Below are 15,515 nucleotides of genomic sequence, written 5' to 3'. Positions count from 1 at the left end.
CCTCAGCAATTCACGTGAACATGTACTGTGTCACTCAGAGCACATACTTACAAGGATGAGACACTATCGAGTCGGGATATCAAGTCTTCTTACATAATACCTTTATTGATAAAACACCACCTTGCTAGTGGGCCACTGCCCTACGTCTTAGGAAACCACCATGTAGGATAAACTTGTTACTGTTACTCAGAATCCTATATTTCACTGCTGATGTTATGGGGTATCAAAGCCAATTCCCCAATATTTTCACATTTTTTAAAAGCTGCTCAAGCTAAAAGGAAATTCATATAGAAAACAACTGCAAATTAAATGCTTTAGTTCTTTTCTATCTAGTAGTTTTCTTTAAGCTGACTTTTTTTTTTTTTTTGAAAGGCCACTAGATTGATTCCTTCTCAAGTTCCTGCTCCCTAGAACATTATTCCCCCTAATAATACTCTCTTACCTTCATGCAAACATGAAATCATTCCTCTGAAAATCACATTTTGGCTAAAGCATTTCAAATTCTGCTAAACTACCTACTAAGATAGCTTATTATATGAAGAAGCACTCATTTTCCTTGCATGGCTCATCAGGTGGGAAAACCTTGCTGTAAAGTAAACTGACCTTAAGGATGTAGTTTTTAAGGTACTTCTCTTAAGGCACTGTAAGCAAAGAGAGGACATAAAAAAATATACATGGTATCCTCTACAATAATTGTTTGGGTTTTTTCTCCCAGCTATGACCCTCAACAGCAAACCCACCTACTCACCTATCCACTACACCTGTACCAATCATTTCACTTCTGTTAACACAGAAGCTTTCACCCTTCTCAGCGTGAGTACAGACACAAACTGTATTAAAGTCGTAAAACAGTAACAGACCCACACGCTCTGGTCTCCTTTACAGCATATTTTTATTTTCCTCACAGGTGGACACAAACCTTTTACCTGCAGAGGACCAGATGACTCGTCTATTTCAATAGTTCATCAGTACAACTCACATCTAATTTCTCACCTGTTTTTAAGTATCTGAAACAAAGATAGCCACACTCTGGTAAAGTACCAATCTTCTGGCAAACTAGCTTAGTAAAGAAACTACATATTCAAGATGAAATACTTGAAACAGTTTGTGTCAGACAGGGTAACGGGATGAGCAATGGTTTTTTCCCCCCCATACCTTTCTGCAGGTTCGGCTAATAGAAATTGTACAATGTAAGGTGTAGCTGTAAATAATGCATGTGAGGGAATACTGTGCCAACACCACTCCCTAATAATTCATTATCAACAAAAGCCTAACCAAAGAATGCTCAGGGGGTGCTTGGAATTACTGACAAAACATATCACACCATAAAAAAAAATATAATTATATATATATATATATTTTAAACCAGCTTTGTGGCATCAGTAATAAAAAAAAACTTCCCTGCACCAAAAAAACCCAGAAACCACCTAAGAAGCAAAGCCGTCATTTTAAAACAATATCTCCATGAAATAAGATACAAGCATTATAATGGCAAACTTTGAAACAAATATTATCTTTGGCTTACTGACCTGAAGCATAAACATACAACTCTTCCATCAAGGAAAACCCATTACGACTTCCTGTTATGATGTGGCTTGGCTTAAATAAACCAGGGTGGAAAATAACACATACTTAGGCAGGAGGGACAAATGCAAAATTTAGTAATAGACTTCAAAAAAAGCAGGCTAACAGACCTGAGAATTAGTGACCAGAATTCAAAAGGGCTGCCAGTCCAAGCAGATTTGCCAGAAAGGGGTAGTTTTTAACCAGTTAGTTCCCTTTGACAGGGTGTTAGAGCCTATGGTTAAGAGAGAAACAACAAAAGTTGTCTCACTGGACGTCAGTACGATTTCTGACATACTGGCACGTCTGTAGTGTCTGGGTGAAACTGTTTCCACACATTTTTAGCTTCACAGCAGAGGACTAAACTCTGAGCAGTAAGAATCAATTCACAGTGACTAAAGACAACACACTGGTGGGCTCTGATAGTATTAAGTATATTCCCTACCGATTCAGAAACCAGAAAAGGACCTTGCTCCTCCAGTGCACAATGCTTTACACAAACAACAGGAGCAGAAGACTTGAGATCAGAGTGACTAAGAAGTGGATTTGGGAGGCCTTAAACAACTTATAGCAATAAAAATAAAGGCAAACTTCTACTCTGGCGGTTAGGGAGGGTCCCATATAAAGTCAGAATAGATGACAAGTAGTAAAGCATCTTCTACAACAAAAAGATTAAGAGGATATGACAGGTTGTACATTTGAATCTGAAAGTAATAGAAGAAAAATCATTCATTAAAAAGGCTACTATGAGGTAAGACAGTAAGTTAAGCTATTCCTCCTCATGTGACAGAACAAGAGCACAAGAACTACAAAGGAAACCAGATTTAATTGCAAATGATCATTTTGTCAAAGGATGAGCTCAAAGCAAGAAATTCTCCATTCCTGTCACTTCTTGGTTGTGCCAATTCAGTAGCAGTGGCATGCACAAGTTAGGCTAATACTGTGATTAGGGTAAAAACCTTTCCTTGTAGTATTAGACAATAGTTGCAGCAATGCAGTTTCCATGCTCCCTCTGACAGAGAGTCACCACATCTTCCAACAACTTAAAACCCTGACACTTAACCGCATTTTAGCCCTTAAAACATGAAGTTTAACTTATGTCATTGGCAGGTCAGTTGATAGTATAACTTTACAGCAATTCAGTAGGGGCATGCACAAAAAGGTGGCAAACTGGAGTGTTGCATCTTAAATAATTTTGCTTTAAGAACAATCCTTCAGTCACTTGTAGATGAACATCTACCAATGAGGCACAGAAAAGGTCCTCCTCCTCCTCTTATAGCTAGTTACTACAATCAGATTTTTTTTTTTTTAATTTTCTTTGTTCCACTGAATGCAAGCATGGTAAGATTCATCTAGAAAAGGGCAAGTCTGGGTCAGCCTTTGATTTAGCCACTTACCAAAAATTCTTATTCTTTACATGTCAAATCAAGTATTTTTCAAAGGAAAACAGCCTCTGTGTGTACAGCAATTGTACAATGTATCTCTGTTGCTGTTACTTTCATGTCTTTTTCTACAGAGAGTTCTGCACCATTCATTGCAACCCAAGTATTAGAATATCTCCGAGGGCTCCCTTTCAGAAAATAAAGGCAAGTGACTTGATCTTTAGAAGTTAGATTTAAATACCAGCCAGTCATGTGTTTTCAGTTCTCTGACTTTTTACGGCTGAGAGCTGGAGAAGCGATACAGCCGCATACAGAGAAGGAATGCTGTCCAAAAGGGAGGCCCACCTCTGACCTGACAGTGGTGCTGCATCTCAAGTGCCTGCCTACAGCCACTTGTTTCTCCCTCGGCACTATCACCTCTGTTGTGCCAGACAGCTAGAGGACCAAAGCACGGAAACACTAATGCTTAAAAATAACCGTGTCTCCCTGTTTATTTTTCTTGCTGTATTGGTTCTGTGATCCAGCTCCAGAAGTCCAGCCACAGCAGCTCAGGGACAGGAACCACTGTGTAGGTGCCAAGGTGACTGCTGAGGAAAGCTCACACTCTCCCTCTTGTTCTCAGCCACAAGTTCCTGCTTCTCTGTCACATCAGATCTGCCACGTGGATCACAATAAGTCCTCTTTGTTGAGACAACTTTTAAAGGTTTTGAAACAATGCACCAGGCATTTTGTATTTGATATAAAAAGGATAGAAACATTCAACAAAACTAAGACAGAACAGAACCACCCCTCCAGCACAGCACTTCACTGAGAGAGAACTGCTCTTTTACTGGTGTAACTGCTCCATGTAGTGAGGCCAGTTGCTCCTCCTGCTAGGGCAGAGGCCCAAAATAAGGTGGAAGAGAACATGGCTATCAAAATTGAGAAGAACATACCTATCCTTCTGTAAGCACGACAAGTTGCTACTTTTTTGCTCTATTACCCTTTGGAAACACATTCCTTTTCTCACCAGTACCACTGTGAGGACTGGTTACCTTCCTTTCACTCCCTTCTTCCACAATCGCAAGCACTTTGTCAAGTCTCCCCCTAAGAGTTCATGGTTTAAAAATATGTAATCAAAGTTAGGAAGCGCAGCTAACAACTAGGCTTTTGTTTTCCTAGTCTATACTTTTTCTGTTTACTTTTTCTTGCTTTCACTGAGTATTCCTGTGGTATTGTAAAATGACTAAAGTGATACCATTTCCATAAAAAAAGATACTATCCATTTGCAGTTCTTCACCTTTTGATGCATGATCCATAAGGATTATCTATTTGTATCTCTCCTCTTTAAAACCAATAATGCATATATATCATCTTCCTAAAGAGAGGTACTTTTGTTTGGAAACTACCAAAACTTCTAATTATGAGGATGCTATGACTGACCAAATGTCACACCAGTGACTAGTGTTGTCATTGAATAACACAACAATGACTGCTACGTGCATAGCTTTTATACGAGCAATGCAATTGTTAACTGTGACTGAAACACTAAAGTATGCAAATACAGTGTGTTAGCAAGCTTCTGACTTAACCATAATAGCATGATGCTAGCATGAAACGGTATCAGTGCAATTCTAACGTAAACAGGATCTTGGTCTTTGGATCAAACTGTAAAACACTTGCCACTGACGTTCCCTTCTTCCTCTCCCACATTTTGTTAACAGAAACTTCATGGTCAGCTGAGTAACAGCACTAGGCTTCTTTTTCACTCCTCAACAAAAAGGTTAACTACAGTATGGAATAGAGAGAAAAGTCTACCAGAACTGTTGCGCCTTGCTGTGATTCCCTCAGAGCCGGCAGGGTTGAGGTCAGGACAGCCTCCAGCCTTTCTCGTCTTCTCACCAAACTCAAATGAGCAGCGTGACAAGTTACTGCTCATCAGCTGAGCTGCGGCGAACAGCCACGCCAGCGCAGCGGCTGCTCCAGCTCCAAGGTCCAGCACCCTGAGCCAGCGCGGTGCAGTGCGCTGGGATTCAGACAACTGTGCCTTCCTTTGCTGTTGATGACATGACGAGGTACGCCTGGGGTAAGGCTGACGCTGCCTCGCCCGTTTTCTTTTGCATGTCCTAAACCCGAGGGATCCCGCACACACCACCGCATCTTGCTGGCTGCATTCGAAGCAGAATACATGCTCCCCCCCGCCGCGGTCAGCCCTGCCAGCATGGGGCGAGCTTTAGGGAAGCCCATTTCAGAAAGTGCATTCGCCTTTAGTACCGGGAACCCTCCCGGACACCGCCTCTGCCAGCGGCCCGCCCGCCGGCCCCTCTGGCGGCTGCGGCCGGCGCTAACGCCCCGCTCCCGCCCTGCCGGGAACGGCGGGGAGGCCTCGGTCACGGCCCCGCTCCGGCAACCCCGGCACCGACACAGCGGCGGCTGCACGGCCGGTGGCCCGGAACAGCCCGGCGCCCGTCCCGGACGGCCCCGGGACACCGCAGCCAGGTCGCGGCACCACTAACCGAGCCCGGGCCTCCGCGCCCCGAGGAGGAAGAGAGCAGCCCGGCCGCGGCCCACCCCCGCCCGGCCGGCGAGGCCCGGAGGCCGCGGCCCGCCCCCGCCGCCACTCACGCATGAGGGTGCTGAAGGCCACGACGCCCAGGAGCCCCTGCAGGAAGATGCCGAAGCTGTCCATGAGGGCCCCGTTCTCGCAGCCGCGGTCTCCCGGCCCCGGCCCCGCCGCCGCCTCCCCGCCCGGCTGCGGGGGGCTGTCGGTGAGGCCGAGGCTGCCGTTGGGTGGCGGCGCCCCCATGGCGAGGCCCGGCCAGCGCCCGCCTCAGCGGCGCATGGCGGCGGCGGCGACGTCGCGACCGGCGGCCGAGGCCGCGCCCCCCCCCGCCGCGCTTCCTGCGCCTCCCGCCCGCCCCGCCGCGTCACCGACCGCGCCGCTCTCCCATTGGCCGAGCCCCGGCCCCGCGGCCCCGCCCGCTCCTCCCGCCCCGCCCCTCAGCGCTGCCGGGGCTGCGGGCTCCGGTCCCCGGGCAGCTCCGCGGGAGTAGAGGGGGCCGCGCCGCAGCCTCACGCTCCGGGGCGCCCGGTGCCCCGAGCAGCCGCACGACGCTCCGCCAGCATCCAGGCGGCTTCCTAAACGGCAGCGGAGCCCCACCAGGTGAAACCCGGGCCAGCCCGCACCCCCCGCGGCTCCGCTCGGCCCCACAGCTCCGCAAGTTTGGCATCCAACTAGGAGGAAAGAATTATGACCTGGATCCTTCGGCAAAAAAATATTTCTTCTTTTAAAAGAGCCACCGACAGCACAACGGATAACACGTAACGGGGCAGCACGTTCGTTTCGCAGTGTACCTGCTGCCCGGCCCGTCTGACCCCATCGCCCCGTACCCCCGCCGCCACCAGGCAGGGCACTCATGTTTAGGTTATCTCCCGTGTGGGAGCGGCCTGGGTCATATTGCATTGTAGGCTTTTCTCACACCTGTTCTTGAGTTCCTTGAAATAATTGAAATCCTCATGTAAACATGAATTCGTTTGTAAGTACGGCCCATGAAGCCCAACACGTTCAGGTGGCTCAGAAAACTAAGCAGAGCACGCGAAGCAACAGTTGTCCAAATAATGACATCTGCTGCTTCCATCTTGCAAACCCACCTACGTGACTGTCCTTCCCAGCCGGCGATGCCAAGCAGTGCTGGCACGCAGCAGCGTCTTCTCTGATATTCAGGCTGTGCCATGAACGTCTGGAAGCTGCAGCTAGAAAAAGAAATGCTCTCAAATTCTCTGAATTGCAGAGCATGCAGCCAGAATGCACTGTTCAGTGCCCCGGCAGCCCAGGTCGAACCCTCCTCTGCTTTGAGCTGCATCAAAAGCAAGAGCTCAGGAATGCAGAGAGTTACCCGAAAGAATGGACAAGGACCAAGAAGGTTGCTTGTTCTCCCACCTTGTACACAGGAGCCACAGCCATCCAGCACTGCATTCCGACGTGGACCTGAGCTATTTGGTTGTGGCCCAGGAATGGTTTTCAAGCTTTCACAGCTGCTGCTGAACATTGGACGTTCCACACACACACCTGACCTGGATGCTTATACTGGTTAAAAATTCACCTCATGCTTTTTAGGCACAAAATTTTTGTTTCCACATGTATCTGGAAAAAACTTGAAGGGCTTACACCTTGTGTTACTCCGTATTCCATGCTTTAAAATAGATCGTTCCCAAAAAAACACCTCCTCAAGGGTTTTCAGTCCTCATGACTCCCATAAACCCTTCTGAAACCTGTGGCAGACAAGACTCTGCCTCCTGATATGTGTTATTCACAAGCCTTCAGATTTCTCCCAAATAGACAGTGCTCTGTGAAGGCAAGTAAAGGATTTACATTAAATCCTACATATTTATAGAAGTTTAAAGACAGTATTAAGCAAATCAGTTTCATCCCACTCCTATGCATTTTCTATACCCAGTATAAAATCAGTTCAAGATAACTGAAGTGCAGCCAAGAAACAAGTGCTGAGGAGCACACATGTACAATCTGTTGGAACACCAAGTAAGGAAACGAGAACTTTACAAGGCTGACCTGTTTCTGAGACATCCTGTGGACCCTCAATGTTATTCAGAGAAAGCAAAGCCAGCTCTTCTTAAAATTTTGACTGGCTGGGATAGTGTAAACCTTTACAAAACCATCAAGAAGAAGCAGCAGCGTCGGCAAGGCTTGCTTCAGATCATACCAAGCAGCTTATGTCCAAAGGAAGCAATAAAAAAAAAAAAATTACCCTGATGTGCGGTTCTGTCCTCAGCTCTTGTGTATGAGCTTCAGCATCCTGCGAAACAAAATGTTACCTTAGAAAGAAGCTTAGATGAATAGGATTCCTGCATTTGAGGGAACTGTATACAACCCAGTCAAGCCCTTTAACGTAAAGCCCATGCAAGCAGTATTTAGGTGGTCTGCATTGACCTTTCATGCAAGTAACAGAACATGCTATAGTTTCCCCCATACTTCTGTAAGACGGAAAATTGCTCGTGGTAAGCAGCATCATTTGTTGTTAATATTAACACCAAAGCCATCAGTAACAGTTTAAGTATCTTTTTTAATTTTCTTACAACCACTTAAAACTGTCATATACCACAAAGGTATGTACACTATTTACAGACAAAACAAGCAAAATATCCATCCAAAATATTTTTTAAAAAATCCTCTGATTAAATTGTTACACCTGCTCAAACAATGGTGGGACATAATAGGCATATTTTCTTGTGCATGTTTCTCTTCCATGTAGTACTTCAGTCTCACTGCATATATATATATATATTTAAAAGTTAAAGAATGATAAAACAACAAGCAGAAGGGACACAACACAATATGCATTTAAATCTTTGTTTAAGAACAAGCAGCTAATTAAAAAAGGCAAAATACAGGAAAAGTGCATCAGTTCCAATGAGTTAGTATAAGAAAAGAGGCCCACAGGTGGAGAGCAGGTACTCTTTAGGGCTGTCTCCTAAAAGACCTCTGATTGTCTACAAAGATTATTTAAAATTCATTTTAAACAGGAAAAAAAAAAAAATGAAAGAGGAGAGGAGAAACATGACACCTCCGGATATTTTTTTTTCCACGAGGTTTCTTGGAAACTGGTGCTCAACAACTTTCAGAGTGGGCAAGAACTCATCCGTGCCCAGACTTCATTGTCCATTCACACACCTTGCATGAACTGTCCCCGTGTCTCAAGCAGAAGGCCTGTTCCTCTTGAACTGTGCAAGGCTAGAGGACTTCCACAGGCTGTGCCCATGTTTGTGCGAAGTCTGTTAGACCTACCGCCTCCAAATTTTGTCAGCGCAAGACCTGCTCGCTTCCATGGCTTAAAGCTGAGCCAAACACTGCTGGCTTTGCACCTAAAAGAGTAACTTTGTTTTCTCATCAAAAAGTCCATTTATAGGTCTGGTGCATTTCAGAACAACAGATGTGATGTTGAGGAAGCTAGAAATGACCATGGAGACAAAGTGTCACTATTCTTAACTCATTTTTGCTACATTTCGTACAACTATTTTTTAATTTTTTTTTTTAGAAAAACAGGTAACAATAAAAGAGGCTTGTATCTTGGTGTTCCCAAGTCCCATTCTAACCCTTCACCCAAAAGGCTGCCTTTGAAAACAAGGCTACATGCACGTTTGGGGAAGGCTGGCAGCACTCTGAAATAGGGGTTCAGCACACAATCCATTTAAAATGGAGCCTTCAGCCAACATTTGAAGTCTCCTGACAGAGCCTACGTCTTTGTGCTTAGCTACTTTTAGGTAATTTCAGCTCACAGCAGGCAGTAACCAGTCTGCCACTATGTGAAGGACTGGTTAAGGAGTAGCTTTGTATAGGATCAGTGTATTTTGGGCTTTTGGTAAGGCTACTTCATCTATTAACTTCTCCTCTAACAACAAATTTGGTCCAAAGGTATCCAGTCTCCAATTTGAGCTTGATAGTTTTGAAGCCTATTCCGTTATATTCAAAAATCTCTCAAGCCGCTTTGCCTTTTGCTAACAACGTACCAAGTCTTTGTACTTTATACAGAAGAATGAAGTGCTCAGTCCAGTTAACTGTAAATATATTTATACTTCTGTGGACCTAGCAGCTAAATACTCCTTCCCTCCTTTAAAGCATCATTGGAATCAAGAATAAACATTAGCAAATCCTAAAGCAACAGAATACCGCTGAAAGTTGTGACAAGAGAAAATAATCTTAACAACCACTCCCGAGCTCTGTATGTACTGTTTCTGTTAATCCCAGGAGAGACTGTGAACAATCCTGGAGTTCTTTACAACACACAAATGAAATTTGCCTTTTATTTCGTTCCTCAAAACGCAACTTGCAGAAATGTTTAGCATTAGGAGAAAAGTAGTCTTCTTTCACAAAGATCAGTGCTGTACCTCTCCTCTTCTGGTAGGGCTGCTTTCAGCTTAGGATGGACTGCAAGCTGCTCTTGCTTTGGGGGATAATTCTACCACATTAACCTTCCATGACATTATTGGAGGTCAAATACTTCTCTATTATGGAATCCTTGTGTTGGTGCAGAAAGCACGCCACAGAAACTCAACAAGATCTTTCTGCCTAACAAGGCTAAGCTTAGTACATACAGTACAAGTGCCATATGGAGGCACCACCAGGTTTCTAAAGCTATGATGTGCAAAGCCAAGACCGTACAGTGCATATGAAAATACGACAAGCAAGAATACAAACCCTCAATGAGTAAGCCAAGGGTAATTTCCATTTACCACCCACACAAACAGTAAATGAGGCCCAACAGAGGGCTCATTTTCTGGTACTGAAGACATTTGCAAGACGTCACTGCCTTTCTCCTGGACTCCAGCGTTGTCGTATTGTACGGTGAATGATGTGGTAGGGGGCAGCGCAAATCCCTGAAGCCTGAATTGCTGCCGTCCCAGCAACGGCTGCTGGTGAAACACTGGTATCACCCCAAGCCAAGATTCAGCCATCAGCTATCCAAAATCCAGTTTTGAAGAAGCAGAGCAACTAAAGCAGTGCATGAGCTGATTTCAAGTCATGTTGGAGTAAGATGAACCAATATAAGTGCAGTTGTGTCATCTGCCACGCGTAGAGAGAATGAGGAACTTGAAACAGAGTCAAGTAGAAACACCATCCATCAAGATAAAGCCCCAATTATCCCTTTTAAATCCAGCAATAAAACAGAGTGCATTTTTTCCAGGAAACAGAGTGTACAGTACCCGTGTGCAGCATAAAAACATTTCACAAATAATGAAAACATCCCTTTTGAAAATCTCAACAAAAATAGATCCCATTGGGACCAGACTGTCAGTGCCTCCCAAAACAAGGCAGAAAAATCCAGCCTATAAAACATGCCAAAGGTGACCAGTAAGTATCCCACTAACCTCTGAAACTGCTGATTGCTTTATTTACTGAAAAAAAGAAGTATGACATTTGTATTTAAAACCCTAGGCACCAATGTTAAGAGGTTCACTAAATTACCCTTTCAGCTCTGTTCTCTCCCGACAACTACTTAAAAATACATCTATCTGTCCATGGGGAAAGGTGGAAGCAACATCTCTTGGCTGTGCAGGTCAATTCTGCTGGGCATCAGTGCAATAAAATTCTGGAAACCCTGGAGAATGACAAATATGATACCAAAGCATCATCTTCCAGCCCAGAAGTTCTCTGCTGGTCAAATTTCTCGAGACAAGACACTGACAGCAAAGCAGCAGTGTTTCTTTCAACATTTTCTTCAGGCCTAATGGCTTATCACTGAGCTTGTCCTAAGGGAATGAAGTACAGGCGGGTGAGCTAAGCACAGTATGAAGAGCCAAAACGTCCATTTATTGGCCACATACCTAGCATGAGGAAGAAGGGGGGACACTTTTGATTTCAATTTAATGATGTTTTCAGACTCTGTTTATAACTTGGGAGACAAAAAATTGTCCCAGTTACACACTGCCCTCCCTCCCTCATGAATACTCAGCTAGTAAACAGTCTGATATTTATATTTTGATTCTGGAATGGAATGGAAAAAAAAAAAAACCATTGATTTTAGCACTTCTGTAAATAGTTCTGCCTTGACTAGACAGTTATTCTAAGGGGCAAACAAAATAAACTCCAGTTATTTAGCTTTGTTTACTCTAAACAGTTTTCACTGGAGGTAGCTCCCCCTCAACACGTATGTGGCAGATACAGACACAGACTGTGCAAACACAGCTCTTAGTTTACAGACTACCTCCTTGCTGAATCCTACAGCTCACAGCATCAGAATAAGGGATCACATTAGGCCTAAGAGATGCTTGAATCAATCCATCTGACCAGAGTAACCAGTGTTTATCAGAAACCAGCAAATGCATCCCTCCTAAACAATTCCTGCAGTGAGCACCTTCCTACCTCAAACACCTTATTATGCCAGGGGCCTTCTGCAAAAAAGTATCTGAATAGGTGGTAAAGGACCAGGGCTGCACACACAGAGCTCCTGCCTGTGCTCCTCCAAATACTCTTGAGAACAGGCAGAGTGAATGAATGCAAGCCATCTGAAACCTAATGCTTACGTTGGAGATCTTGAGCCTGATGCAAGTTTCCCCACATCTTTAATGAAAAGTAATGTAAGCCCCGTTACTTAAAGTGTCAAGCACAGGTCTACAGCAAGTGGCTGACTGGGTTTTACTACCCTGGAAAATTAGAATCAGCAGTTCATCTTACTGTAGGTCTACTGATGGTGCTAGATGTCCCTCTGGTCCTTCTCCTTTACTCTAAAAAAACCAGACAACCCCCTTCCCGACCCCTCATATTTTGACCAAGCCTCATCCTGAGCAGCTCCAAATACTTAAAAATACAAAGTCATCCTCATAAGATAGCTGCCAGTATGCAAACACTGGCAGAGCTAAGTTGCAGTGCTCTTTTGATAGCAGTTTCCTTAGTGTATTCTCTAAAATGATGTTCAGGTAGCAAACCAAAAATCTGCTGACACACTCTGTGTACAAGGCCCAATTGTTTGCTGTAAGAAAAAGGAAATAACTTCACACAATTAAAAAAAAAAATATATAAATCTGACAACCAAAATATAGAAAATGCAGAGGCACTTTCTCTTTCCTTCCTTTTTTCCTGCAGCCCATCTGTAAGAGAAGTGCAAAATAATTCAGTTTTCTAATATCTGAGAAAAAGGTAACATCAGATTAAACCTACACAGGTTTCAGCTAAAGCTTTGGAACAGAAGCTCTGTACGTTGATATTGGTTTGTACTCCTGACATGCCTACAGACGAGAGACTGCTGCGCAGCTACAGCTGATTTGTCCAGAAGTAGTTGTTCCCTCCCTTTTCATTCATCACTTCTACTGTTCAGGCTACAGAGGTAGTAAAAACAAAACGAAACAAAGGCCCAATAACAACGAAACAAAAAACCAAAATAAACAAACAAAAAAAACCAACCAAAAGGAACCACACTCTTTGTATACTGTACATTCAGAACCCTGTGGCCACGTTGTTGTCCTAACAATGAACAAATTCATTAAAAAAACTCAAGATTAACACACGAATGTGCAAAGAGCACATTCCAAAGTCAGTGCTGTGGTAAAGCAAGTGTTCATCCACAGGGAGGGAAGGGGATTCTGTGAATCATCAGGAACAGAGAAAGGTTGTTTCTGGCAGCCCACATGCTAACGTAAACAGGATCCGTTTCTCCTTTTAAAGTTCTGTGCCTACAGAACTATTGAAATGTCATTTCCCACCAGAGCAGACTTTTATGTAATCATTAAAAAATACATTAAAAAAGGGGAACCATAGAGCAAGAGACTATTGTGTTCCCGAGCTGGCAGCTGATAGAGTAGCCCCTGTGTTTGCATTGGCATTTTGCTCCAGATGTTGTCTTCCTTTTGTCAAAGTAAAAAACTGAGGCTGACAGATGCTTTTCGGTCACCAGGGCCTCGGTTTAATTTCATTTGGCTTTCCTTGCTAGAGAGAAAGGAGCATATTTTTGTAGTTGTGCTTCAAAGGTCCACTTCAGCTTGGCTGCTCCTCAGTTAGCAAACTGCTGGTAAAAGGCAAGTTTGACCCTCTCAATGTGATGGCAAAGTTTAATAGCTGGCCCAAGCTTCAAGTCCATACACTCCTGAACAGTGGGCAGGGTCAGCAGCAGCAGTGCCTGGCCATCGATTTCCTGTCAGAAGACAAAAACTCCATAGTGATTTTGTGGTTTTATCTTCCCTGCTCCTTCAGCTTTGACTTGCTGTAATTTCAGATTCATGACTGTGAATTAGATGCTTCTTTCCTGCTACTCTAGGCAGTTTAAAAATCTCTTCCTCACCACAAATTCACTCCTTTCTTAAAACATCAGCTCAAAACTGGCTCAGGGACAGAATCTCATGAGGTATTATTGTAAAAAAAAAAAAAAAAAAAAAAAAAATCAACCTAACAATAGAAACCAAGGTAATTGCATGCAGAAAGTAATTTTACCTAACTTCTGCATCTTTCTATAGAAACAGAGATTCTACAAGGAAAAGCATATCTTCTGGAATATCTACCACAAACCATACTCATCACTAGTTCTAGTAAAACAGTTCTGATAGATGATGATCTTTTAATGGCAAATTTTAACCAAGATGCAAGTACAATGTCAACCCGACTCATATTTGTACTCTAATTGTCACACTTGAAACAAAACCGTTCACTTCTGCAGCTGTACAACACTGTGATACTTGCAGTTAGTCTGCAAAACACAAAATATTTATCATTTGGAAAAGTAAAAACAAATGGCAAAAATCTGTCTCCTAGAAAACAGGCTCCTACGTTCATGGTGCTTGGTCACAGGCATTCTCTATAATTTTGGGATTCGGATGCCCCACAGACCAAAATATCCTCCACCGAGTACTATGAAACCTGAAAAATTCTGGTCATTCCCTTAGCTCTCCTCTCCCAAACTGCAGAAGGTTGCACATGCGTTTGTTTCCTCACAACCCTACTATAAAATTTAAACGACCTTCTTTTTGTGATTCATTAGAGGATAAGAAGCAAAGTGCCAGATTCAACATTTTAGCAGATGTTAAATGTTATAACAGAAAACAACACCTGATCAAGGAAAATTCTCGCCAGTGGTGCACAGTCAGTCGATTTGAGGAATCGTACGACGTCAGCCACGCTCCATTCCAGAGGGTTACTGTCCAGCTGCAGCTTTTCAGCAACTTCCATCTTTATGTCCTAGACAAGCCACCCAGCACAAAAAGAACTCCCCAAAATATTACATATGCAATGGACCAACACTCCCCTCTGCTCCCCCCCCCCCAAACATTCAGCTGCCAAACGAAGCTCTAATGGGAGCTTAAATTGTAGAGGTTTCTGCCTCTGTTAGCAGGGATGTGCAGAACAGCACTGTGCTGAGGGTAGAAGCTGTAACATTGTTAAGAGACAGTAAACAGGGATGTAAAACCAGGATTCGGTTGACACCACATCACATCACTGTCCTGGTGAACCAAAAGGAGAGCTAACAGCTGAGAAATGGAAAGCTCACCATTTTGTCTCCAGCATTCTGTTTAGTCTTTCTTACAGTCCTGCAATATGACTGTAATAAAAATCACAATTTTTTAATTATTCTGTTGTGTCTTCACAATGCCCTTTATGGGGTAACAAGACTATTTTACGAGAACTCACCCATAATGGTTAATACTCCCAAGATACTTGTGCTTGCCCAAGAGTGAGCAAGCTAGAACAGAAATCTGCATTCAAAGTTACCTTTGGCGAAGGAGGTTTATTTTCATCGTCAGAAAAGGAAAAGGTCCTGAGCTTCCTCTTCCGCTTGTCTCGGTCCTGAGCCAGGGAATGAGACAGTTCACTCTGTGTAGGAGAGGACGATAGCGATTTCTTCTCCGATACCTCTGATTCCTCAAGCAATTCGTCTTGGTGCTCTGAGGTACTATCCTCAGTCAGAGATTCTTCATCTACCTCGTCCTGGTCATCATCATCTTCTCCCCCACTGCCCTGAAGAGGTAGGGGGGGAAAAAAAAAAAAAGCGATGAAATGAAAACAATGGGAAGTTCAGGACAAAAGCTACAATTGCCACCTATTTGTCAACTGCAAACTGAGGTTACAAGGAGCTAACAGTTTGCCGTTTC

The 15,515-nt window shown here is 43.8% G+C and overlaps 2 protein-coding genes across 3 annotated transcripts in view; both read right to left on the bottom strand.

The window, feature by feature from the left end:
* LOC308063395 (store-operated calcium entry regulator STIMATE-like) overlaps positions 1 to 5,911 on the bottom strand; it is a 38,095-nt gene extending 32,184 nt beyond the window's left edge. The window contains exon 1 of the mRNA XM_080386323.1: positions 5,550 to 5,911. Coding sequence (XP_080242449.1) covers positions 5,550 to 5,730 — 181 coding nt within the window. The 5' untranslated portion in view covers positions 5,731 to 5,911. The remainder of the gene's footprint in view (positions 1 to 5,549) is intronic.
* A 2,969-nt stretch (positions 5,912 to 8,880) lies between these two features.
* Positions 8,881 to 15,515, bottom strand: part of SFMBT1 (Scm like with four mbt domains 1) — an 89,635-nt gene continuing 83,000 nt past the window's right edge. For both annotated transcript variants that reach the window (XM_080386303.1, XM_080386304.1), the window contains 3 exons: positions 15,136 to 15,381; positions 14,476 to 14,604; positions 8,881 to 13,567 (listed from right to left, as the gene is read on the bottom strand). In XM_080386303.1, coding sequence (XP_080242429.1) covers positions 13,427 to 13,567; positions 14,476 to 14,604; positions 15,136 to 15,381 — 516 coding nt within the window. In that variant the 3' untranslated portion in view covers positions 8,881 to 13,426. The remainder of the gene's footprint in view (positions 13,568 to 14,475; positions 14,605 to 15,135; positions 15,382 to 15,515) is intronic.

This window comes from Falco punctatus, assembly GCF_963210335.1.
Source record: "Falco punctatus genome assembly, chromosome: 4".
In the NCBI taxonomy this organism is placed as follows: Eukaryota; Metazoa; Chordata; class Aves; order Falconiformes; family Falconidae; genus Falco; species Falco punctatus.
This window is presented reverse-complemented; position numbering and strand designations above follow the sequence as displayed.